The 26308-nt window shown below is 40.8% G+C and overlaps 1 protein-coding gene across 1 annotated transcript in view; it reads left to right on the top strand.

Annotated features, from left to right (window-relative positions):
- The first annotated feature begins 260 nt into the window (after positions 1 to 260).
- Positions 261 to 26308, top strand: part of DSG2 (desmoglein 2) — a 50293-nt gene continuing 24245 nt past the window's right edge. Inside the window, exons 1-7 of the mRNA XM_057503982.1 lie at positions 261 to 446; positions 19314 to 19349; positions 20571 to 20705; positions 22951 to 23112; positions 23234 to 23378; positions 24143 to 24309; positions 26148 to 26285. Of these exons, the coding sequence (XP_057359965.1) occupies positions 381 to 446; positions 19314 to 19349; positions 20571 to 20705; positions 22951 to 23112; positions 23234 to 23378; positions 24143 to 24309; positions 26148 to 26285 (849 nt within the window). The 5' untranslated portion in view covers positions 261 to 380. The remainder of the gene's footprint in view (positions 447 to 19313; positions 19350 to 20570; positions 20706 to 22950; positions 23113 to 23233; positions 23379 to 24142; positions 24310 to 26147; positions 26286 to 26308) is intronic.

Raw genomic sequence — 26308 nt, 5'->3', positions numbered from 1 at the left:
TCAATAGTTAACCCTTCTTAAAAGTTACCTGATCTGGTGCCGTTGCTAGCGTCTCAGCTTTCCAAGACGGGTCTGACTGCGCATTCACACCCGCCCCGGTAATGGTAACACTACCCCTTGCCTGACCTGCAGGCCGCTGTACACGGATTTTCTGATTTACCCTTCACGGCAGCTCGTGCGGGGGGCGCTGTCCGGGCCGTGGGACCGCGCTGGGCCCTGGGGCGCGGATGGTAACCCCCCACCGACGCCTTCCGCGGGGCGGGGCCGCGGGCAGGTGCGCGGGGCGGGAGCCCGGGGGCGGCGCCCTGCGCGGGGCCCTCCCTCGGCGGGGCCTGCGGCGGGAGAGCCGGGCGCGCGCGGGCCGCGGAGAGCCGGCGGCGATGGCGCGGGGCGCGCGGGGCGCCGCGGGGTGGCCGCTGCTGCTGCTGCTGCTGCTGCTGCTGCTGGTGAGTGCGGCCGGGGCGGGCGGGCGGCCCTCTGGGCACCGGGGGGCGCCGGGGGTCCCCACAGGCCCTAGCCCCAGGCCCTGCGGCCGGCAGTGCGGCGGGCCTGCGGCGGGAGCCCGGACCTGGGCAGGCGGGCGCTGGGGGAGCCGCGGGCGCTGGGGGAGCCGCGGCCGCGGGGGGCGCGGGGGCGCGGAGAGTGGGAGTCTCCCCGCCCCCAGGGGCGCGAGTTCGCCGCGGGCCGCCTTGGGGTCCCGCCCCCGCCCGGGACCGGGGAGTCCGGGGGATGCCTGCATGCCCAGGCTGCAAAAAGAGCGTAAAAATGTGTTTACACACTAAGTTTTTGTTGTTCTTGTTAAAGCCACGTTAGTGTTAACAGCACCCGCATCAAGATTCTTTTAAGGTTCACAAACTTGGTGCTTTGAAAGAATTTCCTGGTATTAAGGAGAATAAACATGTAATAGTTTTGAGACTGCCTTTTAAAAGGCAACAGAAAACTGAAGTGCGGAGCCGCAAATGGGGTTTTTCAGGTTATTAAAGAAAAGGGCTGCCACCGCTGGAAAGTAATGCTGTCTCTACATTTTTGGGGCATGGTTTCTGTGCTCAGATCAGATTTTAAATACATTTGCTTTCTGTTTGTTAAGAGTTGCCATAAGTAAGAAATGTATCTGGCTCCTAGGGCTTTGCTAAATGGGGTTTGATAAAGTGTCTTTTTCCTGGGGATATAGGTATGGGTTCCAGAGAGTTAACAAACATGTCTTCAAACAGATTAGAGACAAAGACATAAGCAGTTTTCTTATATAATGGTTAAAAGAAAAACTACAAGTTCATGCTGTTTTAAAAGTTCTACCTTCCAAAAATTACCTTCTCTCAACCGCAGAATTGCAATGGGGTGAGGACATATGTACACACACACACACACACACAGATTGATCTATATATTTCCTGATTTGTGTGTATTGGGAAAAAATGACTAATGCAATCTAAGAATTTCAGAGAACTCTCACTCACAAAATCACAATAATTAGGATCTCCAGGTCTTTATCATTAGTTCATTTTCATGCTCTTTTGATCCATTTCATTTTGTCCAAGTCATTGAGGTAATTTTCAGTTTAAGTTCATTTTGTTAATAAAACTTTTCTAAGATAATTTTGGTTTCCTTTTTGGCCTTCAGAATAACACAGCAGCTAATTCCCTCATCATGATAGCGTACTGGCTATGGAGAATACCAGCTAACATCGCAAATGGCTCGTTTTGAGGGTTGTGCTAAATCCTTTCCATGTAGGAAAAGAAATTACCTTTATCCTCAAATGGTATATCAAGCAGGCCAGTTCAAGTACATTTATAGAGAAATAGATAAATAATTTGGGCTTATTTTTTACTTTGGCAATTTAATATTTTTAATTTACTGGACAGTAATTGCCTGCTCCTTTAAAAAGCGATTATAATTAATTGGAACCAAGTCTCAGACTCTTCTTTTTATTTTCTATTATGCTTCTTGTGATATAAATTTGAGTATGTTTATTCTTGATCAGAGAACAGCGGGCAGTTGAGCATTGTGTTCCTACTGTGTTTGAAGTTAAAAGTACAGTAAATCTTTGAACACCATGGGGATTAGAGCCACCAACCCCCTCACAGTCAGAAATCTGTGTATAACTTCTGACTCCCCAGAAACATAACTAATAGCCTTGCTTACCTGGAAGCCTTACTGATAACACAGTCAGTTAACACATATTTTGTATGGTGTATGTATGATGATATACTGTATTCTTATAATAAACTAGAGAAAAGAAAATGTTCTTTCAAATTGTTGCAAATCTCCAAAAATATTTTCCAACTTATTTATTGGAAAAAACTGCACATGAGTAGATGCATGCAGTTCAAACCCATGGGTTCAAGGTCCGCTATATAGTCTCTGGTAAAGAATGGAAAACAACTCATCGGTCAGAAGTAGTCTTGAGGAAACAGGTGTTTTATAGAAGGGAATATAAATTGTAGTCTGCATGAATCAGAGTGCAGTTTCAGATAACAGAACCCACCTTAACTGGTTAAATCAAGAAGGGATTCATTTCAGGGCATAAACTGACTGTATAGTAGAGGGAAGGATTGAGGTGTCGGACTCTGCAGTGAGTTGTCATTAGTGCCTTCAGGGCTGCACAGCAGAACACAAACTCCTAGGGAGCTGCTGCCTCTCCTGTAACAGGAACTCGCACTGCCACTCCCATGATGTGGAAACTGCCTTGTCTTAATGCTCTTCTTGCTGCCAGCTCCAGAGCCATGTGGCATTGAGAACTGTATTTAGCCACAAGCCAGTCTGTGTGAAACCTATCAGAATAATCCATTATCATGCCCAGGGATTTTGGAAACATCCCATTTCTTTTTGTTTCTAAAAATAAACAGGTAATAAGAAATGGGCAACTCTTAACAGACGTTTCTTCAATTATCAACGTGGGGAAAGAATTTTATAAAAAGACATGGATATTTGTTTGGTCTAAATACTCCCTGAATATCAGAAATACCTGATGATTAAATTAAAATCCCCAAGGGTGAGGTTGGTTGAGAAATATGTATTAATAGAAATTTTGCACAACTGTTTATTTATCAAAGAAGCATACTATTTATGTAGAAAAAAATTGCACATTGAATAGGGATTAGTATTTTTTAAACTGCCAAATTGTAAAAATCTGCAACCTTAATTAAAATCATGAATGCAATTTAGATCAATCTGAGCATTTCTTAATCACAGCTTTTTTGTTTGTCTTTTAGTTTACCACACATTTTAACAGCTGATAACACTTTTCAAACATATAGTCCATGTATGAGGAAAGATTGTTTGTCAGTTTATTACAAAGTAACCAGGTATATACTGGTTCTTTATAATACCAGATATGACATGGTACTACTTTTGTTTATTTCAAATTATTCAGAAATATTGAGTTTTATCATATGTAAAACTTGGCAGTTAGGGTGAAGGAAGATGGAACACCAGGATTTATACCATAGTCTAATGATGAGTAATGCCCAAGTGGAAAAAACTATGTAGAAACTAGCCACATAGGACCACTATTTATTGACTTCTCAGAAATGTGCTCAACATTGGGAGACCACAGAAGAGCCAGACATGTTCTACCCTCGTGGGGCTTACAGTCTAGTAAATAAGCAGAGGTTTTAGTAAGAATTTCCAAATGGGTAAGAAAGAAGAGTAATGATTGAAGGACACACAGTACCGTGGAGCCTACAGAAGGAGCTCCAGTGCCAACCATCCCAGGCAAGATCTAAGCATAATTAGAAATTAGTGAGATGATAGGAAGAGAAAGAAGGAAAAGAATGTTCTAAGTAGAGAGAAGAGCATTTGCAAGGACAAGAGTGTGTGGCTCCTTGGGAGAACTCCCAGAGTTCCTTGTGACAGGGCAGAGAATGGAAGGCAGAGCAACATGCAGAAAGATGAGTTGCTTCCTACCAAGGGAAGCCACAAAAGGCTAATTAACAAGTGAGTTTTGTAGGGAGGTGTTCCAATCATGAGGAAAATAAAAAAATTAATTTCGGTCAAGTTGGTCAAGAAAGGAGTGAGAAAGAAAAAATAGCAATTGAGTGATTAGATGTGCTTTTGCCTCATTACTTCTTTTTTTTAAGTTGGCATTCCAGAACTTGGAATGTTGTGATCAAAGACAAGCAGAAGAGCCCAGAGTACAATGGACAGAGGGTGCAACCTGGAGGGAGGGTTGTTTTGGAAGCAAGTGTTCATGAGGAAATATCAGCGAACAGGTATATAAGGGGCCTTTTGGTTGTAGCAAATGCCACTGGTACTTGGTACTCCACATCTAGAGATGCTAAACCTCCAGCGATCTGCAGATCCTTCAAGGAGAATTGGCCACTCATGAAGATATTTCCTCTTGGAATTACCAATAGCACCCCCATTGAAAAATAGTGGTAAGCAAATAGAGATTCTAATTAGGGATCATCTTATCTCATTTTTTTTTCTTTTTTGCTATCCTTAATGTACAATTACTTGAACAGCATTATGGTTACCAGACTACCCCCATTATCAAGGCCTCCCCACATACCCCATTACAGTGACTGTCCATCAGCATAGTAAGATGCCACAGAATCATTACTTGTCTTCTCTGTATATACTGCCTTTTCCGTGTCCCCCTGATACATTATGTAAGCTAATCGTAATGTCCCATTTTCCCCCTTATCCCTCCCTTCCCACCCACCCTCCCAACTCCCTTTCCCCTTGGTAACTGTTAATCCATTCTTGGGTTCTGTGGGTCTGTTGCTGTTCTGTTCCTTCAGTTTTTTCTTTGTTCTTATACTCCACAGATAAGTGAAATCATTTGATACTTTTCTTTCTCTGCCTGACTTATTTCACTGAGCATAATATCCTCTAGCTCCATCCACATTGTTGCAAATGGTAGGATTTGTTTTCTTCTTATGGCTGAATAATACTCCATTGTGTATATGTACCACATCTTCTTTATCCATTCGTCTACTGATGGACAGTTAGGTTGCTTCCATTTCTTGGCTATTGTAAATAGTGCTGCGATAAACATAGTAGTGCATATGTCTTTTTCAAACTGGGCTGCTGCATTCTTAGGGTAAATTCCTAGGAGTGGAATTCCTAGGTCAAATGGTATTTCTATTTTTAGTTTTTTGAGGAACCTCCATACTGCTTTCCACAATGGTTGGTCTAGTTTACATTCCCACCAGCAGTGTAGGAGGGTCCCCCTTTCTCCACATCCTCGCCATCCTCGCCTGGTGTGAGGTGTTATCTCATTGTGGTTTTAATTTGCATTTCTCTGATGATTAGCGATGTGGAACATCTTTTCATGTGCCTGTTGGTCATCTGAATTTCTTCTTTGGAGAAGTGTCTGTTCAGCTCCTCTGCCAATTTTTTAATTGGCTTATTTGCTTTTTGTTTGTTGAGGTACATGAGCTCTTTATATAATTTGGATGTCAACCCCTTATCAGATATGTCATTTATGAATATATTCTCCCATACTGTAGGATGTCTTTTTGTTCTACTGATCCTTTGCTGTACAGAAGCTTTTTAGTTTGATACAGTCCCACTTGTTCATTTTTGCTTTTGTTTCCCTTGCCCAGGGAGATAATATTCATAAAGAAGTCGCTCATGTTTATGTCCAAGAGATTTTTACCTATATTTTTTCCTAAGAGTTTTATGGTTTCATGACTTACATTCAGGTCTTTGATCCATTTTGAGTTTACTTTTGTGTACGGGGTTAGACAATAATCCAGTTTCATTCTCTAACATGTAGCTGTCCAGTTTTGCCAACACCAGCTGTTGAAAAGGCTGTCATTTCCCCATTGTATATTCATGGCTCCTTTATCATATATTAATTGACCATATATGCTTGAGTTTATATCTGGACTCTCTATTCTGTTCCACTGGTCTATGGGTCTGTTCTTGTGCCAGTACCAAATTGTCTTGATGGTCAGGGAGCGTAATTACACCTGCTTTATTCTTCCTTCTCAGAATTGTTTTGGCCATTGGGGGTCTTTTGTCATTCCATATGAATTTTAGAACTATTTGCTCTAGTTCATTGAAGAATGCTGTAGGTATTTTGATAGGGATTGCATTGAATCTGTAGATTGCTTTAGGCAGGATGACCATTTTGACAATATTAATTCTTCCTAGCCAAGAGCATGGGATGAATTTCCATTTATTAGTGTCCTCTTTAATTTCTCTTAAGATTGTCCTGTAGTTTTCAGGGTATACGTCTTTACTTCCTTGGTTAGGTTTATTCCTAAGTATTTTATTCTTTTGGCTGTGATTGTGAATCGAATTGTTTTTCTGATTTCTCTTTCTGCTAGTTCATTGTTAGTGTATAGGAATGCAACAGATTTCTGTGTATTAAATTTGTATCCTGCAATTTTGCTGAATTCAGATATTAGATCTGGTAGTTTTGGAGTGGATTCTTTAGGGTTTTTTATGTACAACGTCATGTCATCTGCAAACAGGGACAGTTTGGCTTCTTCCTTGCCTATCTGGATGCCTTTTATTTCTTTGTGTTGTGCCATGGCTAGGACCTCCAGTACTATGGTAAATAAAAGTGGGGAGAGTAGGCATCCCTGTCTTGTTCCCAATCTTGAAGGAATAGCTTTCAGCTTCTCGCTGTTAAGTAAGATGTTGGCTGTGGGTTTGTCATATATGGCCTTTATTATGTTGAGGTACTTGCCCGCTATTACCCATTTTGTTGAGAGTTTTTATCATGAATGGATGTTGAATTTTGTCAAATGCTTTGATCAGCATCTATGGAGATGATCATGTATTTTGTCCTTGTTTCAGCATCTATGGAGATGATCATGGTTTTTGTCCTTGTTTTTGTTGATGTAGTGGATGATGTTGATAGATTTTCGAATGTTGTACCATCCTTGCATCCCTGGGATGAATCCCACTTGATCATGATGGATGATATTTTTGATGTATTTTTGAATTCAGTTTGCTAATATTTTGTTGAGCATTTTTGTATCTATGTTCATCAGGGATATTGGTCTGTAATTTTCTTTTTTTGTGGTGTCTTTGCCTGGTTTTGGTATTAGAGTGATGTTGGTCTCGTAGGAGGAGGTTGGGAGTAGTCCCTCCTCTTCTACTTTTTGGAAAACTTTAAGGAGGATGGGTATTAGGTCTTCACTAAATGTTTGATAAAATTCAACAGTGAAACTATCCGGTCCAGGTGTTTTGTTCTTAGGTAGTTTTTTGATTACCAATTAAATTTCTTTGCTGGTAATTGGTCTATTCAGATTTTCTGTTTATTTCTAGGTCAGCCTTGGACGGTTGTATTTTTCTAGAAAGTTGTCCATTTCTTCTAGGTTATCCAGTTTGTTACCATGTAATTTTTCATAGTATGCTCTCATAATTCTTTGTATTTCTATGGTGTCTGTAGTGATTTTTCCTTTCTCATTTCTGATTCTGTTTATGTGTGTAGACTCTCTTTTTTCTTGATAAGTCTGGCTTATCTATTTTATCTATTTTGTTTATTTTCTCAGAGAACCAGCTTCTGCTTTCATTAATTCTTTCTATTGTTTTATTCTTCTCAATTTTATGTATTTCTTCTTTAATCTTTATTATGTCCCTCCTTCTACTGACTTTGGGCCTCATTTGTTCTTCCTTTTCTAGTTTCCTTAATTGTGAGTTTAGACTGTTCATTTGGGATTGTTCTTCTTTCCTGAGGTAGACCTGTATTGCTATATATTTCCCTCTTAGCACTGCCTTCGCTGCACCCCACAGATTCTGTGTTGTTGAATCATTGTTTTCATTTGTCTCTATATATTGCTTGATCTCTGTTTTTATTTGATGATTAATCCATTGATTATTTGGAGCATGTTATTAAGCCTCCGTGTGTTTGTGGGCTTTTTCATTTTCTTTGTGTAATTTATTTCTAATTTCATACCTTTGTGATCTGAGAAGCTGGTTGGTACAATTTCAATCTTTTTGAATTTACTGAGGTTCTTTTTGTGGCTAGTATGTGATCTATTCTTGAAAATGTTCCATGTGCACTTGAGAAGAATGTGTATCCTGTTGCTTTTGGATGGAGTGTTCTGTAGATGTCCATTAGGTCCATCTGTTCTAATATGTTGTTCAGTGCCTCTGTCTCTTTACTTATTTTCTGTCTGGTTGATCCGTTCTTTGGAGTGAGTGGTGTGTTGAAGTCTCCTAAAATAAATACATTCCATTCTATTTCCCCCTTTAGTTCTGTTAGTATTTGTTTCACATATGTAGGTGATCCTGTGTTGGGTGCATAGATATTTATAATAGTTATATCCTCTTGTTGGACTGACCCCTTTATCATTATGTAATGTCCTTCTTTGTCTCTTCTGACTTTCTTTGTTTTGAAGCCTATTTTGTCTGACACAAGTACTGCAACTCCTGTTCTTTTTTCCCTATTAGTTGCATGAAATATCTTTTTCCATCCCTTTACTTTCAGTCTGTGTATGTCTTTGGGTTTGAAGTGAGTCTCTTGTAGGCAGCATACAGACGGGTCTTGTTTTTTAATCCATTCAGTGACTCTGTGTGTTTTGATTGGTGCATTCAGTCCATTTACATTTAGGGTGATTATTGATAGGTATGTACTTATTGCCATTGCAGGCTTTAGATTCATGGTTACCAAAGGTTCAAGGGTAATTCCCTTACTCTCTAAGTCTAATTTAATTCACTTTGTGTGCTATTACAAACACAACCTAAAGGATCTCTCTCTTTTCTTTTTTCCTCCTTTTTCTTCCTCCTCCATTCTTTGTATGTTATGAATCATATTCTGTACTCTTTGTCTGTCCCTTGGGTGACATCTATTTAGCCTTAGGAACACTTCCATCTATAGGAGTCCCTCCAAAATGCACTGTAGAGGAGGTTTGTGGGAGGTAAATTCTCTCAACTTTTTCTTATCTGAAAATTGTTTAATCCCTCCTTCAAATTTAAATGATAACCTTTCCAGGTATAGTATTCTTGGTTCAAGGCCCTTCTGCTTCGTTGCATAAAATATATCATGCCACTCCCTTCTGGCCTGTAAGGTTTCTGTTGAGAAGTCTGATGATAGCCTTATGGGTTTTCCTTTATATGTGATGTTTTTTCTCTCTCTAGCTGCTTTTAAAAGTCTGTCTTTATCCTTGATCTTTTCCATTTTAATTCTTATATGTCTTGATGTTGTCTTCCTTGGGTCTCTTGTGTTGGGAGATCTGTGCACCTCCATGGCTTGAGAGACTATCTCCTTCCCCAGATTGGGGAAGTTTTCAGCAATTACCTCCTCAATGACATTTTCTGTCCCTTTTTATCTCTCTTCTTCTTCTGGTAACCCTGTAATATGAATATTGTTCTGTTTGGATTCATCACACAATTCTCTCAATATTCTTTCATTCTTAGAGATTCTTTTTTCTCTTTGTGCTTCAGCTTCTTTGTATTTCTCTTCTCTAATTTCTATTCCATTTACTGTCTCTTCTACTACATCTAATTTGCTTTTAAATCCCTCCATTGTATGTTTCATTTCAGATATGGAATTTCTTAATGATTGAATCTCCGATTTAAATTTGTTACTGAGATCTTGAATATTTTTCTGTACTTCCATAAGCATGTTTATGATTTTTATTTTGAACTCTCTTTCAGGCAGATTGGTGAATTCAGTTTCATTTGACCCTTTTCTGGGTTTTGTGAGATTTTGGTCTGAACATGTTCTTTTGACATTTTCATATTTCTGTGTGGTGCCTACTAGTGCCCAGAAGCTCCAGTCTCTGGAGCTGCTCCGCCCCTAGAGTAAGGTTGGGGTTCGTAGGGCAGCGGAGCTGGTGCCTGGGGGGAGGAAAGATCTGTTTCCTGATTCCTGTCTGGTGCCTGTCTCTGGTGTCAGAGCCAGTGGACCAAGCACACAGGTTAAGCCTCTGTGCTTTGCGTCTCTAGCTGTTGTAGGTGGGGCCTCCCTCTGGCTGACCTGATGCCAGCACAGTGACTGCAGGTTTGTGAACCGATGCCGGCAGGCTAGGAGGAAGGCGCAGCAGACAGCATGTCAGTGTAGGGCCTCGGAGCTGAGTAGGCAGCCAGGGGGATGGGGCACCTGAAGTTCCTCAAAGTTCCCAACCAGCTGGGCACAGCGCGCCCAGAAAACCTTGTCCAGCTCTCCCCTCCCCTGCGCAGCAAGCTCCGTGCAAACCCCGCTCCTTCAGCAGCCCTCTCACTGCTAGGAAGCCTCTCAGACCGCCTGCCTTTCCCTTCTTCCAGGCACCTGTCTCTAAGGCACTCCACCTGTCTGAGCTCCCCAATGTCCAGAGCACCACACAGTGTAGGTTTCTACTCCCAAAGCAGACCTCCAGAGCTGGGTGTTTAGCAGTCCCAGGCTTCCACCCCCTCCCCTGCTCCGTTTCTCTTCCTCCTGCCAGTGAGCTGGGGTGGGGGAAGGGCTTGGGTTCTGCCTGATTAAGGCTTTCCTACGTTACCATTTCATGAGGTCTCCTCTGTTCATGAGGTCTGTGTGCAGTCTGGTTCAGCCTTCTTCCTTGTTGTTTTAGGGTTAGTTATATCAATTAACTACATTTTCATACTATCTGTGGTTTTGGGAGGAATTCTCCATCTCACCTCTCATGCCACCATCTTGAAGTCTATCACTTATCTCTATCATTTTAAAATGCAAATACCTCACTGGTTGATTAAGCCTTGACACATTCATTTATTCAACAAATATTACTGAGGAGAAATAAATGAAATAGAGACTAAAAAACAGTAGCAAAAAACTAAGAGCTGGTTTTTTTGAAAAGATAAACAAAACTGATAAACATTTAGCCAGACTAATCAATAAAAAAAGAGAAGAGCAAAATAAAATCAGAAATGAAAGAGAATGACAAGCAATTATACAGAAATACAAAGGATCACAAGAAACTACTATGAACAGTTATATGCCAACAAATTTGACAACCTAGATAAAGTGGATAAATTCTTAGAAACATACAATTTTCCAGTCATGGAGAAATAAAAACAGAACAGATTACTAGTAATGAATTTGAATCAGTAATCCAAAAACTCCATGCCATTACCAGACTGTTTCACAGATGAATTCTACCAAACATTTAAAGAAGAGTTTGAGGCAGGGCAGGGACATGGGACAAGCAGCATGATTAATTTGTCCTGCCTATCATTAAAAATGCCAAGATATAAACAGCATAGTAAGAACAGGAGGGACTCTCTCTTAAGGCTAAGATTCCATTTTAAAAGCCAGGGAGTTGGGAGGTAAGATTTCTCACATATTTTATGGTTATCAGCCAATAACCTACCCTATCTTAAGGCAGGACAAGCAGTCCTAAAGGACATGTTCCCACTGTCTGAGGGTAACCACTGTCTTGGAAAAGAAGAGGATCAATAAATTGCTATGTTAAGTTTATCTTACAGAATATCTAGAGAACTGACTATGGATGGTGGCATAATGTCACTCACCAGAGATAGACTTCATGAGACCACAAGTCAAGCCTCTGCACCCCTCTCTCCCACCCTTTATCCTATTCTTGAAACCCTTAAAGGATAGAATCCTAAGCCCTTGAGTGGGCCTCCTCTCTGAGGTTGCCCACACTCCCCTGTCTCTGACTATGTATTTTTGCCTTGAATAAAGCTTTCTCACTGCTCAACTTACTATGTTTTGTCTCTGCTCTTCCAGTAGTAAGCATCTTCATTACTTTGCTATTTCATTCAATTTTCTAGACTTGAATACAAGTCTTTTCTCTCTCTGTCCTACTTCAGAAAAGAAAGGAAGGGCTCCTGAGATCTCAGATTTGGGCTTGCAAGTTCCTGTTGCCTGGGTGACCTGGACAGGACTATAGCTGTACAGTCATACTCTTTAGCAGCCCACCCCAAATCTCTTTTCTTTGCTTTGGGAAGTTCTCAGAACATAATCTCAGTTCATCCAGTGCTCTGTGGCTCCACCAAATCCTGGAGTGGTAGGGGCTTAGTTCCCACACCATGCAGATTCAAGTGGGCACTGGACACCAGGTGACCCTGGCTTCAGGAGTTGGCAAGGTATTTGCCCTACACTGAGCAGGAGTTCAGTGAGCTTCCCTTTCCTCCCTCTCTTCTTCCTTGCTCTCTGCTGCCTGCACGGCTGCTGTCATTCACTGCTACTGTCACTTTAATGAATTACTTCCTTACCTATACTCGTCTGTTTGACATCAAGAATTCTTCTTCGATCAGAGTCAAGAACCCTCCCCATCCAGGTTGAGGTTTCACCTAGGCAGGGAGAGACGTCCCCAGACACAGCTGCTCCACAGCAAGTTTATACCTATCCTCAAACTATCCAAAAAATTGAGGAAGGAATGCTTCTAAACTCATTCTACAAGGCCAGCATTACCCTGATACCAAAACCAGACAAGACACTACCAAAAAAAAAAAAAAGGAAGAAAATTATAGACCACTATCCCTGATGAACATAGATGCAAAGATCCTCAAAAATATTAGTAAACAATATATTAAAAGGATCATATGCCACAATTAAGTGGAATTTATTGCAGAGATATAAGTATTGTTGGATATCCACAAATCAGTCAATATGATACACCACTTTAACAAAACAAAGGATAAAAGTTATCTCAACAGATGCAGAAAAAGCATTTCACAAAATTCAACATCTATGATAAAAACTCAACAAAATGGGTATAGAGGGGATGTATCTCAATATACTTAAGGCTATATATGACAAATCCACAGCTAACATACTCAGTAGTGAAAAGATGAAAACTTTTCCTCTAAGATCAGGAATAAAGCAAGGTGCTCATTCTTGCCACTTTTATTCAACATGGTATTGGAAGTCCTAGGCCAGCAATTAGTCAAGAAGATATAAAAGGCGTCCAGATTTGAAAGGAAGACATAAAACTGTCACTATGTGCAGATGACATGATACTCTAGGTAGAAACCCTAAAGACTCCACCAAAACCTAATTAATTTATTAGGACTAATAAATTAATTCAGTAAAGTTGCAGGATACAAAATCAATGTGCAGAAATCGATTGCATTTCTATACACTAATGAGCTATCAGAGAAATTAAGAAAGCATTATCATTTACAACTGCATCAAAAAGAATAAAATAGTTAGAAATTAACAAGGAGCTGAAAGACCTATACTCTGAAAACTAAGACATTGATGAAATTGAGGATGCACAAATAAATGGAAAGATATACTGTGCTCATGGATTGGAAGAATTAATAATTGTTAAAATGTCTGTACGGCCCAAAGAAATCTGTAGATTCAATGCAACCCCTATCAAAATACCAGTGGCATTTTTTCACAAAACTAGATTAAAGAATCCTAAAATTTGTATGGAACCACAAAAGACCCTTGAGAAAGAAGAACAAAATTGGGAGTATTATGCTCCCACATTTCAAACTATACTACAAAACTATTTTAATCAAAACAGTATAGTACTGGCATAAAAACGGACACATAGATCAATGAAACAGACTAGAAATCCCAGAAATAAACCTGCACATATATGGTCAATTCATCTTTCACAAAGGAGGCAAGAAATATAATGGAGAAAAGACAGTCTTTCCAATAAATAGTGTTGGGAAAACTAAATAGCTAAATGCAGAAGAATGAAACTGCACCGCTTTCTTAGACTGTATACAAAAATAAATTCAAAATGGATTAAAAACTTAATAAGACCTGAAATCATAAAACTCCTAGAAGAAAACATAAGCAGTAGGCACTTTGAATCAGTCCTAGTAATACTTTTTTAAATCTTTTTTAATTTATTTTTAAAAAATTAATTTTTTTTATTTTGCTTAAGGCAAGACAAAAGCAAAAGAAAACAGATGGACTAAATATCAAACTAGAAAGTTTTTGGCATAGCAAAGGAAGCCGTCAATAAGCCTAAAAGAAAACCTACTGAGTGAGAAAGGATATTTTCCAATGATATATCCAATAAGAAGTTAACATCCAAAATATATAAAGAACTCATACAACTCATTATCAAAAATACAATCCAATTTAAAAAATGGGCAGAGAACCTGAAAAGACTTTTCCTAAGAAGACATACAGGTGACCAACAGACACATGAAAAAACGCTCCACATCACTAACCATCAGGGAATTGCAAATTGAAACCACAATGAGATACTACCTCACACCTGCCAGAGTGGCCATTATCCAAAAGACCAGAAATAACAAGTGTCGATGAGGAATGTGGAAAAAAGGGAACCCTCGTGCCCTGTTGCAGGGAGTGTATATTGATACCGTGAATGAAAAAACTGTATGGAGGTTTCTCAAAAAATTAAAAATAGGACTACCATATGATCCGGTAGCTCACCAAAATCACGGGTGCACCCTTACTGCACTGGGATGCTTGAACTCTTCTGAATGTATGCATTTCTGCCATTACAGAGGTCTTGCCAGACCTTCTGGGGCCTACAGAGTCTACTAAGGACCAGATTTCCAGTTCTGTCTATACAACTAGAAAAATCAGAAGAAATAAACAAGTGCCATCCATGGCCTTTATATCATTTTATTTTCTTTAGATTATTTCACCCAGAGCTGAAAACACTGTTAGAATTGATCGGGGATAAACCAAGGGCCCCAGGACAGTTTCTGATTTTGCTTTCCATACAGTAAAATGGAAAAACAAAGAATTTTTTAAAATTCTGCTTGGTTGAAAGGTTGTGTGAAAAAGGGAATAACACAGGTATTTCTGTGATTGTCCAAAAGTGGATTGAGTTTCAAGAACAGCAACAGGCTTGTGCAGGTCATTTCTATTTGAGTCTGCAAGATTGTCCGTTGGCCACACTAACGACCTTCTCTGTAAAGTTACTTCTGGCTGAATGGAAATCGTAAGCATTAGAATGCCTTCATGATGAAACAGCTTTTAAACTACTTTGTAGCCCTCTAAATCTCATCTGTCATAAAACAGCTATTCATCTGAGATATTAAAGTTCATGGCATGGGGTCACCTCCCCATGGACTCACAGAAACACAGAAGAACATTTCAAGGTTGTGAACTTCAGATTGAGGACCTGTCAGTCAAGAGCAGCTGTCACCCAGTGACTCATGAGTCCTCCTGGGTTCTGCTTATTAAACTCATCAAGGTGAATTCAGAGCAGGAAGCCTTTGCTAAAGCTGCAACCTTGAGAACAAAGAGAACATTGATATTTTTGCAGTAATGTTTGACCTTCTCTCATGCCTGAGCCAAATAAAATTATTTTCTTGCCAGTTTCTAGGAAAGCCAGTTCTTAGAAGATAAATAGGATCCAATGGTAGAGATTTTTCTTTAATTTTTTAACTTTAATAAATTGGAATACCTTTTGAAGGATTTTTCTGGTTCCTCTAAAAACACAACTTCTTTGCGTACAGAGACGAGACATCATTTCCAAAGTCACTTCCTCCCAGATGATATTGCTACTCCAAAATGATGATTGAAACAGAGTATCTGGTAGTAAAGTTAAGAAAAGCTCTACCTTTATGACCTCCCCTAAAAAGTGGCTGAGGAGACAAGCCCTATATATGTATGTGTTACACCCACACCAGATCTGGGCTTCTCCATACCATTTTCCAACCCTGGAAATTGGCTCCTTGGGGAAACGGCTTGTTCTAAAGCTAGGCTAGGTGACATACAAGATGAGCCTGGATCATCTTGTGATACTGGACGGTAAGAAAGAGCTCAAAAAACAGAAAGATGGGGACATGTCAAAGGGACACAGAACCAACCTAAAAGATCTTCTGATGGCCAAAACTAGTGCTATTTGAACAACAGAATTTAATAAAGTATTGGTTTATAACCCACAGGATAAATATGCAGGAGTCCTTAAAATAAGCCTGATAAAATGGCTAAATGGATGAATAAGTGAGGGAAGAAGAGAGAAATATTTCTTACAAAGAATTTCAAGTAATTTGTGTGATGTCCCTCCCACAGGAAATGCAGCTTAATCTCTCTCCCTGGCCCATTCCCGCCCTGAGGGTGAATACTTAGTGACGCACTTGCAAGGCTAGAATAGGAAAAGGAAAGTAGTAGCTTTACCTGGAGAAAGCTGCAAAGGTTACCTTAACTAGTAGTGTCATGCAGATGTCATGTACCCCTGATATATGATGAAAACATCAGAGTCCATGGTGTTCTTTCCAAAATCACATTGCCCTGGCCTAATTGTGAGAAAACAACATATAAAACCAAGTTGGGGGACAGTCTACAGGATACTTGGCCACTATCAAAACTGAAGGTCATAAGCAAGAAAAGACTGAGAAACTGTCAGAGACCAGAGGAGGCATGACAGATGCAATATGGAGTCCTAGTTTGGATGCTGGAATAGAAAAAGAACAAAATCTGAATAAAGTCTGGAATTTAGTTAACCATGCCTTATATAAATATACCAATGTTAATATCATAAGTATTTCAATACAATATGCATGATAGTTACTTAAGATTTGTTAAGGGGAAATGTGTAAGGGAACTCTGCACTATCTTTGTACATTTGTGTAGATCTAAAATTATTCCTGAATTTTAAAATCTATTTTTAACAAAGCATGTACCAGGTAATAGAGACAAGGTATTTGTGGTCTGTAGGCTTGTGAATGTTCGTTGTACTGTTCACTCTGTGTGTATATTTACAATTTAAAAAAATTTTTCAGTTAAATATAAGTAAGTTAATGAAACCAAATATCTCTGCTTTCAACATATTAGCGAACGAGTGACAAAGTTTCTTCTGGTGACTGCTGAGACAATATGAGCAAGTGTGATTCCCTGTCTTTACCCCTAAGCGAATTATCGATATTCTGTTATCATGTTCTGCAAAATTGTTCTTCAAGAACAAAACTGCTCTTCAAGAGTCTGCAATTTCAGCATCATCTAAGAGTCAGTTAGAAATGCAAAGTGTAAGCTGAACTCCAGACCTACTGACTTGAAATCTTCATTTTAGCAAGATCCCCAGTGAGCAGAATACACATTTGAGTTTACAAAGCACTGTTTGTAACCATGTTATTTTCTGTGCTTCTTAGCAAATAACTCTAGAAATTACATTCCAATGAAAATCAATGAAGATACTCTTATGAAGAGTTTACATTTGACTAAAGGACTGTAAGTTGCCCCCTTTTATTTATATCCTATAAAACAGATGATAACTTTGCCAGAATAATATCTACTTAAATTACCATGTAATTATTATACCTTCTGCTATGCCCCAAAGATTCTCAGGAAAAATAAAGGTGGTGTACATTTGATCTAGCCAAACCCTCAATACGGCCTGCACAATATGTCTGGGAAAGAAATATATTGCATTTTAAGGATGTCTCCTGATGATGCAGTCTTTCCTTTCAAACTTCCCATCTGGGGAGCATGTGGATAGAAGTCATCCATTCACTTGCTTTTCATGCCATGCCACCTTTGGATATACATGCATCTGGGGGACACTACTGTGGCCATTGCCAGCCAAGTAAACTGCTAATACAGGGACGAGGAAGAAAGAACACATCTGGCGGTAAAGTAGAAAATCAGCCATGGCTGTTCCTCAGCCCTGGAGAGGCTCACACTAGAAGCTGTACGTCCACCATCCCTGACTTTGTCTTTGCAGAGGTGGAGGCAAGAGCTGTATAAGGTAGAGGGAAGAAGGAAGGTGAAAGACCCACATGTAGAACAGAACCTTCCAGAAGCCTTCAAAGGGTGTGCATAAGTGAAAGGGCCTTGAAAACCTCAGAGGAAGCACTATGTTCCATGATTTACTAACGAGGACTTCATGGAGCATGCGATCTGACATGCAGAGGAGAAAAGGCAGGACTAAGAAAATCCAAAGTTAAGACAGATTATAACCAGTTAATGCCAAATGGAAGGTATGCAAACGAAGGCAAAAAGCACAGACATTTCAGTTTGGAATTACAGTAAAAAGGATAAAGAGCAGTAGATAAAATGTCAGCAGAAGCAAGGTTTATTTTAAAGATAGGGGACCTCTAAATCTGTCTGGTGAGTCAATGGGAAGGAAATAAACATGTTTGATTAGCCAGTGGCGAATGAAGATAAAAGATTAGTAGGAGGAACAAGGTTCTTGAGAAGATAAGTGTAGGAGAATAAGTAGGAAAAAATCGCCCAGATGAGAGTTAACTGGAAAGCAATCAGGACACCTCTTGGAGAAAGCAGGGGAGAGATGATCGCAGATACAGTCAAGATAAAACACAGGGACATCTCCAAATAGGCTCAGAGGTCAGTGGTGAGGTCGGGTACTCTCCTGAAATTTGGATGGCATGATAGAGACACGATAAGAGAAACAAGGGTGGGACAGTGAAATTTCAGGTCTGAATGAGCACAGAACTAAGGGTTGCTAATGGTGGAATGCCAGCCCTCCAGGTGAGAGCGGCTCTCAAATGCAAACATGGTCACCCTGGAAACAAGCCCCACCCCATGAGGAAGCAGCTGTCAGCGTGAACGTGTGATGGATCCATTTGCCTCCAGCCCTCCTAGAGGTGTTGTCAGCAGAGTCAGAATCAAAGACAGTGACTGGCTTGCAGAGTTGAGGGAAAAGCCAGGCAGGAATGCTAGAAGGTCAAGAGAATAAGGGACCCCCGAGTCACTCACATCTTGGACAATAATCTACTAGCTTCGTCCAATAGACTTGCCTGCAGTGATGGAAATAAAGTTCTTAAGCAACTTACCTTGTATGGCTATTGAGCAAATGAATTATTAATATCAAATAACAATTTGGAAGTTATCATTTGGAATACTAACTTATTCCAAGGAAGGACATTTTACATTTTTACATTATAAACTTTAATGTTACCTTAATCTTTCTTTAATGTTGTTACGTAATTTCATTTTTTACATTAGAAGAATTTTTTTATCTGAAAGAATAAGTCCATGTCCTAGTGATAACCAATGTAAGTATTTTGAAATAAGATGTAATTAGCCACGTGTGGCCACCGTTAGAAAGTGCTGGTTTAGATTCAGCCAAGAGAAAAGCGAGGCCCAGAGGAGATCAATGGGCTACAAGAGCTTCAGAAGCCAAAGGCAGGGCTGGGGGGGTGGGGAGGGGAATCTCACAGCAAAGGCCTTGAGGAAGGCTGTCAGCGGATCCCCAAGAAGAAAACCGCGGGAGACGCAGAACAGGGCCAGAGACCGGCTCAGATTCCAGGGGCAAAGCTCTTGCCTCTGCTTCCCTGCTGTCAGTTGTGTTCTGAGCTCCCTGGAAGTGGGAGACCAAAGCGAATGGAGCTTCTTCTCTCTGGTCCTGGTCGTGGCAAGGGGACAAAGGAAAGTTAAAATGTGTTTCCTTTTGACAAACAAGGAGAATGGAAATGGGGGTTAAACTTTTTTTTTTAATGTCTATAATATCTTAGGTGGTGGGTTATTCATTAACAAAGTATTTAAACTGAATTGAGTGAAAGACTGTATTAAACAGCAAATGAATCATTTTATTTTCCAGATCTGCATTAACTTTGGAAATGGGCTCCATTTAGAGGTAAGAAACAAAGGGGATTACTTCTGTCTTTTGGGTGTAGAGGCTTAATTTCATGGAAGGTAGTTTGGCTCTATTTTACCAGATTAAAAATGCAGATTCCCTGAGACACAGCAGCTGCCACTCAAACACACCCAGGGAACCTTTATCCAAGATGTTGGATGCACCACCATTCTTTGACAGTCTGAATGTCCATCAGTGGACAAATGGTAAAATAATTCGTACATGAAAGAATGTCCATGCTGAGGTACTGAATAAAAATCAAGGGGAAGAATAAGATGAATAATATAATTCTGTTTTTATGGGAAAAAGACCTTTATATATGTGCAACTGTATGGTCATGAGGAAAGATGATAAAAGATATTTATCGAGCTGTTAACAGTGAATGCTCTGAAGTATGAGTGAAAAAGTAGTTTTACATTTTTATATTATAAATTTTAATGTTACTCTAGTGTTTCTTTAATGCTATTTAATAATACAAATAATTTCATTTTTTAGAAGAATTTTTTCAACTTAAAGAAAAATTTAGCGACCTAGCAATAACCAGTCTAAGTATTTTGAAATAAAATACTTGTTATGTAGAGTAACAAAATGCATAAAATAATAAACCTAGTATAATAATCAGTTCTGACCTTAAGATAGTAGCCAGCTGTATTGAAACTTTCTTTGGATTAAAATATATACTTGTTAAAGCTCAACTGAAAATTTATAGAATAGTTTTCCACTTAAATGTCCTAAAAACAAAAGATAGGCAATTTAATCCATTACCTCAGGCTTAAAATTCATTGGCTGACACTTTCACTGTTTTACATCAAATTGATATCAACAGGTTACTAAGCTTTAGTCTTAAAACATTTAATAATCCATTTTTAAACTGTAAGCTACTATGGAAAAATGTAACTTCATTTTCAGTTTTGACATGTTATTTTTAATTTGTGTGTAAGATCACAAAGTTACTCTTTAGCGTTTTAAACTCTTCATCCTGGGAAATCTTTTCTTACTGATGAAAACGAAACCAGTTTACCTGTTTGGAGACAATTTCTTGAATGCCTATAAAATTTACTAGGGTGTATACGTTTCCTCTTTGAAAATGAAGCCCAGTAAGAAATATGAAATTTATGTCTTAAAATTTGTGCAACTATTTTTAAAGTTTTAGTAAATTACAGGGTACCACATGGGTGTTTTAGGATACTTAATAATCTCTGGTATTATTTTGTTGCTGAGGCCTTAAACACAGGACTTGAAAATAAGCTGCTTCCCTCGCGTACTCACTCAGTGCGGCAGAAGCGCGCCTGGATCACAGCCCCTGTGGCTCTTCGGGAGGGAGAGGATCTGTCCAAAAAGAATCCAATTGCCAAGGTATCTTCTAGTGAGGATCAGGGATATATGCATATTACTAAAATATGGTATAAGAGGACTTCTTTCTTCACTTTAAATTACCAAAGGAAAATTACACAATGAGCTTACTGAGTTATTTAGCAATCTGCTAATGCTGGAAAATTAGCAGACCTTAATTTTTAGCAGAGAGTGCCAACATGAAGGTCTGCTTTCCATTCTGGAAGACGCAGCATCAGTGGTGAAAATACACATAGTTTGGGGCTTTGGTTCAACTAAGAGGTAAGGGATCTGGCACTAGTTGTTTGACAGAGTTATAATACTCAAAAGGAGATATTAGCATCCTGCAACCTTCCTAGGTTCTCTGGCTGGAGGCCTGTAAACTGGACTGACAAAGATTAACAAGGAAAAAACAGAAGGTCACTAATGTGTTTGTATGGCTCCTGAACACATAGGAGTACTCAGAGATGAGTAACTTGAAGGCTGGGTTAGAATTGGGCTTATATAGCATCTTAAAGGGACCGTAAATTTTTAGAGAAGTGATAGACAAAGGAAAAGGACCTTGAATCTCCAGGGGGACCAAACTCTGGGAAATGCGGTAGAGAAAGGCTTGTGAGTAAAGTCGGTTTTGTGGGTTGCTGGTGCCATGGGCAAGCTGATAAGGGTCTACGGTTTCTCTGATGATGCGCTTCTGATAGAGGTAAGGAGGGAGGACACCTTTGTAGATCTAGCCCCAGCTTTTAGCAGATAGAGGGTACAGAGCTTTTCTTATATATGCTTCTTAATTACCTTCAACTTGAAATAATCCTTATACCAAAGTGGCATATTTTGAGGCAGAATATTCTGCCACCCTACACATAAAAAGTAACTTTCAAAATGAACAGATACCTACCTACCTACAGGGGGACTGTACATTCCTGCCTGAGACAATCTTGTCTTCTGTCCGTTGTCCTGGCTTAATAATTAATAACCCCCCTTTTACTCTCAAAGTGTCCTATTTCTAGATAAATGTATGGTAATCTTACTAATATGTATCTCATACTTAGAATGTGCAAACATGAACCCTGATTTGTCCCCAAAGCTGCTCTCTGTGAGCTCTGCCCATGTCAGTAAATGACCATGTAACTCTAGCCAACTTTTCTGAATGTAGCAAATATTGTCAATTCCACCCCAAAGTGCATCCCAGGTCTTCTCTCTGCTGCCACCCCCCCATCCAAGTCAGTGTCCTCTCTGACCCCCATTTCCAAAGTGCCCCTGATCCGCCTCTGCTTTCACTCCTGTACCCCCACCCAGTCTGTACCCCCCCCCAGTCCGTTCTCAGGAAGTAGCCGGAGCCATCTTTTGAGAAAGCATATCAAATCATGCCCCCTCCTCAGGGAGGCCCTTTCAGTGGCCTCCCGCTGTTGTTGCAAGAATGAGCCCTACCCCGGCCTCCATGAGCTCTTAGTCTCTCTTGGCCCCGACCTCCTCTCTGACCTCAGCTCCTGTCCCCTCCGTCACCCACTCTGCTACACCCATAAACCAACGCCAGCCTGTCCCGGCCTCCTGCCCTTTGCACCTGCTGTCCCTTCGGCCTGGCATGACCTCCCCACAGATACCTGCCGTGTCCTCGCATCGAGCCTCTGTGCTCATGTCACCTTCACAGAGTCCCGTCTCCTCCCTCAGCCCCACTCTCTCTGCCCCTTACTCCCTTTCAGCTTATGACTTCCTTGGTGGGATGTAAGCTCCTGGGGGGAGGGGCACAGCCTTAGCTCACGGCTCCTGCCCTGCTCCCAGCAGTGCCAACATCCAGAGGGGGCCGTGGACACGTATTTTCCAATGAAGAGTTAGACATAAGAATAACATTATTTATAAAGAATGAAGCTGATAACTACAGAAGATCAGACTGTGAGAAACTGCTGAGGCAGTCCACGCAGGCAAGGTGCTTGACTATTATAATCCTCCCAAGGAAGGAGGCCTTATTTATTCTTTCTTATGATTGGATGGCCCGAACATGTGCCCCTAACAGTATCTGAAGTTTGTGACAACCCTCAGCGGTAGGCATAGACTCCGCCCTGTACAGACAGGAACACCAAGGCACACATAACTGACCTGGTGCCAGTAATCAGTGAGAGACTGAGGCGGGATTAGAACCCAGGTTCTCTGCTGCAGTCCTTTGCTCTCACCTCCCTCCTGTGACGTGACAACCCAGAGGGACATCTCCCATGAAGAGCATCCCCATGGGAGTCGTGGGGCTAACATGAGGCACTGCTCTCTTGTTTCACGGCAGATACATTCTGATGTTGCAGAAGAAAGAGGACTCAGAATTACTTACAGATACACTGGAAAGGGGATCACAGAGCCGCCTTTTGGTATATTTGTCTTTAATAAAGACACAGGAGAATTGAACATTACCAGCATTCTTGATAGAGAAGAAACACCGGCTTTTCTGGTAAGAACAGTTTTACATTTATTAGTAGGTTGTTTAGTAATAGTTCTGTTTTATTTTGCTATTGTTTGACACCAAGTAGTTTAGCTTAAATCTAATGTCGTCTATTATGTCATGATTTCAGCTAACTGGTTACGCTTTGGATGAAAAAGGAAACAGCCTAGAGAAGCCATTAGAGCTCCGCATCAAAGTCCTGGATGTCAATGACCACGAGCCAGTGTTCACACAGGACGTCTTCGTCGGGTCTGTTGAAGAGTTGAGCGCACAACGTAAGAAGCTATTTTATGCATGAATACCCAGGGTCATTTTAACTCCATCAGGTAACAACACTAAATTCTATACCTTAATGGAGGCTGCGTATTACCCACAGGACAAATAGCAGTAAGACTATCGCTGTAGCTTTGGACCTGCTTGTTTATAATATGTTCAAAGGCCTGCATGGCAGATTGACGTGACCGGTCAGGTCTGTAGCAGCTCTTCTGTCTCAGAGCCAGAAAGCACCCATAGGCGTATGTAATCAAATGGGCAAGGCTGTGTCGCAATAAAATTTTATTTGCAAACACTGGCGGCTGGCTGGCTCTGGCCCGCTGGAAGCAGCTTGCAACCTTCACTTAGAGTATTTCTAATATAAGGGTTACTGACAGTGTTGTTCAGTGCAGTGTTCTGTGTGAAGACTTACAGGAGAGGGTTCTCTCTGATCATAATACAAAGGAAAGCTATACTTCTGAACTGCTGGCGTGTTGATAAGCATGTGTTTGTATCTGTCCACTCTTCCTTCTTTGTGCTGGTCACTGGGGATTCACTCCTACGGTTGTGTGCACCGACCTCAGCTTGTCTGCATCTTATTTTCCCTGTTTCTGTTCTCCATTTGCATTTCTTTATCCCGTTGCATTTTCTGATCTTGGTAAATTGCAGTTCTGATAAGCATCTAAAATCCTTTTTGGAACAAGCAGATACTATAAAGAAAATAGTGACACCTGGAAATGTGCTTGAAGTTGAGCTTCATCTTGGACACCTTTGTTCCTAATGCCAGATACACTTGTGATGAAAATCAGCGCAACAGATGCAGACGAGCCCAACACTCTGAATTCTAAGATTTCTTACAGACTCGTATCTCAGGAGCCTCCTTATCCACCAGTATTCCACCTCAACAAAGATACAGGAGAGATTTTCACAACCAGTATTACCTTGGACAGAGAGGTAAATTGATTATTTTCTGTTGCTCACCTTTTAAACTCTGCTCGATATTTCCAGGTTCTCCTCTCTGTGTTTCTTTCCTTTCCTGGCTCCCCACTTTGCTGTATATTCCTGATTCATAAGGTGAGTCTTGGAATTATCCATTTGTAGGCCCGTGCTGTCCGGGTGGTAGCCACTAGCCTTAGGTGGCCGTTGAGCTCTGGAAATGTGGCTGGTCCAAACTGAAATGTATGTCTAAGTGTCTATAGTCACCAGATGGGGAAGATGTCTTATGAAAAAGAATGTGAAATATCACCTTGATAATTTTTTGTTGCTTGCATATTAAAATGATAGTATTTTGGATACTGTGAGTTAAATAAAATGTATTTGTTTAAGAGTAGTATCGCCTGTTTTTACTTTTAAACTCAGGCTTCCAGAAAGTTTATAGAAGGTCAGCACTGTCCTCTGGCCTGTCCAGTCACAATGCTGCTGGCTAGAGAGTCCTGAAGCAGCACGTTAGAACTTCGTTTGGGTTCTGAGGGAAATGTCAGGAGTCTCTCCTACTGCTAATGCAGATGTAAAGGGAAAAAAGATTGAAATAGAAGTCCCATTAGGGTAATAGAAATATTTGTAAAGGAAAGAATTTCTGTAAATCCCGAACTGGAGGAAAATTTGAATAGGTTTCCTAGAAAGTCTGTTCTCTCAGACATTTCACTTTTGCATTTCTAACTCAACAGGAAAATTTTAGATGAAAAAGGTTTTAAGAGTGCATGAGTAAAAAAATGATCCTAAGAACACTGTGTCATTACCAAATACAAGTCATATCCAAGTGTAGGCATTACATTCTGTATGACTTGGAAAAATGGTTTCTGTCCAGAGGGGAGATCATGCCCAGCATGCCTATCAAGGTCTTTGTGAAAGGATATTATCACTCCTAAAATTCTACCATATACCTTTTCACATAAAATTTGAATGGAAAAGTATTATTTTGAATTACTGGTCTGATTTTTTAACAAGTGGCTTCCTCTGCAGTGTGGACAGCCTAGCCCGTAATAACGGCTGCCACGTACTGGCATTTGCATGTGCCAGGTGCTGTGCTCAGCCCTTTACCTAGCCTGACCCACCTAGCCCACCCAAAACCCTGTGTGGCAGGTCCAGCTGCTCTCCCAGTTTACCCAGAAGGAAGCTGGGGGCCCAGGTATGTGTCAGTGCAGCTAGTAAACGATAAAGCCAGAGTTGGAACCCACGCGGCTGGCTCCAGAGCCTCTGCCAGCCTGCCTTCCGCTGGGAGCTTCTGGCCTGCACCAGACCAGGTACTGGCTTCCTGAACCCCAGCCACTGAACGGTGCCATCCACAGGGGACTGTTCCAAAGAGAAGGGCTCCCTTTGGAAGAGGGGCTGTCTCTGGGCACATTCTCTCGGCATGTCTGACAGTTCACCAGGTGCTGCTTTCATTGGCCAGGTTTTCTCAGGGGCCAGGTTTCCAGGCCTACCTTCAGCTGCACAGGAAGGGTGGGGCAGAGGTCCGTCCTGGAGCCCCACCCTCACTCCCAGGGTAGAGCACACTGCACTTTGAATGGCACTTGCCTGTGCAGACTACTTAAAGGAGAGACTCATCTCCTGATGACATTGCCAATAATGTATTTAGGAATTTGACTATCAACGACCCCTCTAGGCTTTTCTGCCCTTCTAGAAAAATGCTGACAGCAGACAGATAGCACCTTCTCACAAGTAATAGAAGAACCAATTCATTTATCAGTGAATTATACTGTGGTCCATTCCCTTGATGATAAAGTGAACAGAAAGACAATTTGGGCGTGAGTCATTTTCACCCGAGCTGGGTATTTTTCATCACCCTGCAGGAGCACAACATCTATACTTTGACTGTAGAAGCAAGAGATGGCAATGGACAGATAACAGATAAGCGAGCGAGTCAAGCGCAAGTTCAGATTCGCATTTTGGACGTGAATGACAACATCCCTGTAGTGGAAAATCAAATGGTAACTGTTATTCTTACAACAAA

Source organism: Manis pentadactyla, chromosome 6, assembly GCF_030020395.1.
Source record: "Manis pentadactyla isolate mManPen7 chromosome 6, mManPen7.hap1, whole genome shotgun sequence".
Taxonomy (NCBI): Eukaryota; Metazoa; Chordata; class Mammalia; order Pholidota; family Manidae; genus Manis; species Manis pentadactyla.
The sequence above is the reverse complement of the archived record's forward strand: the minus strand, read 5'-3'. Positions and strand labels throughout refer to the sequence as shown.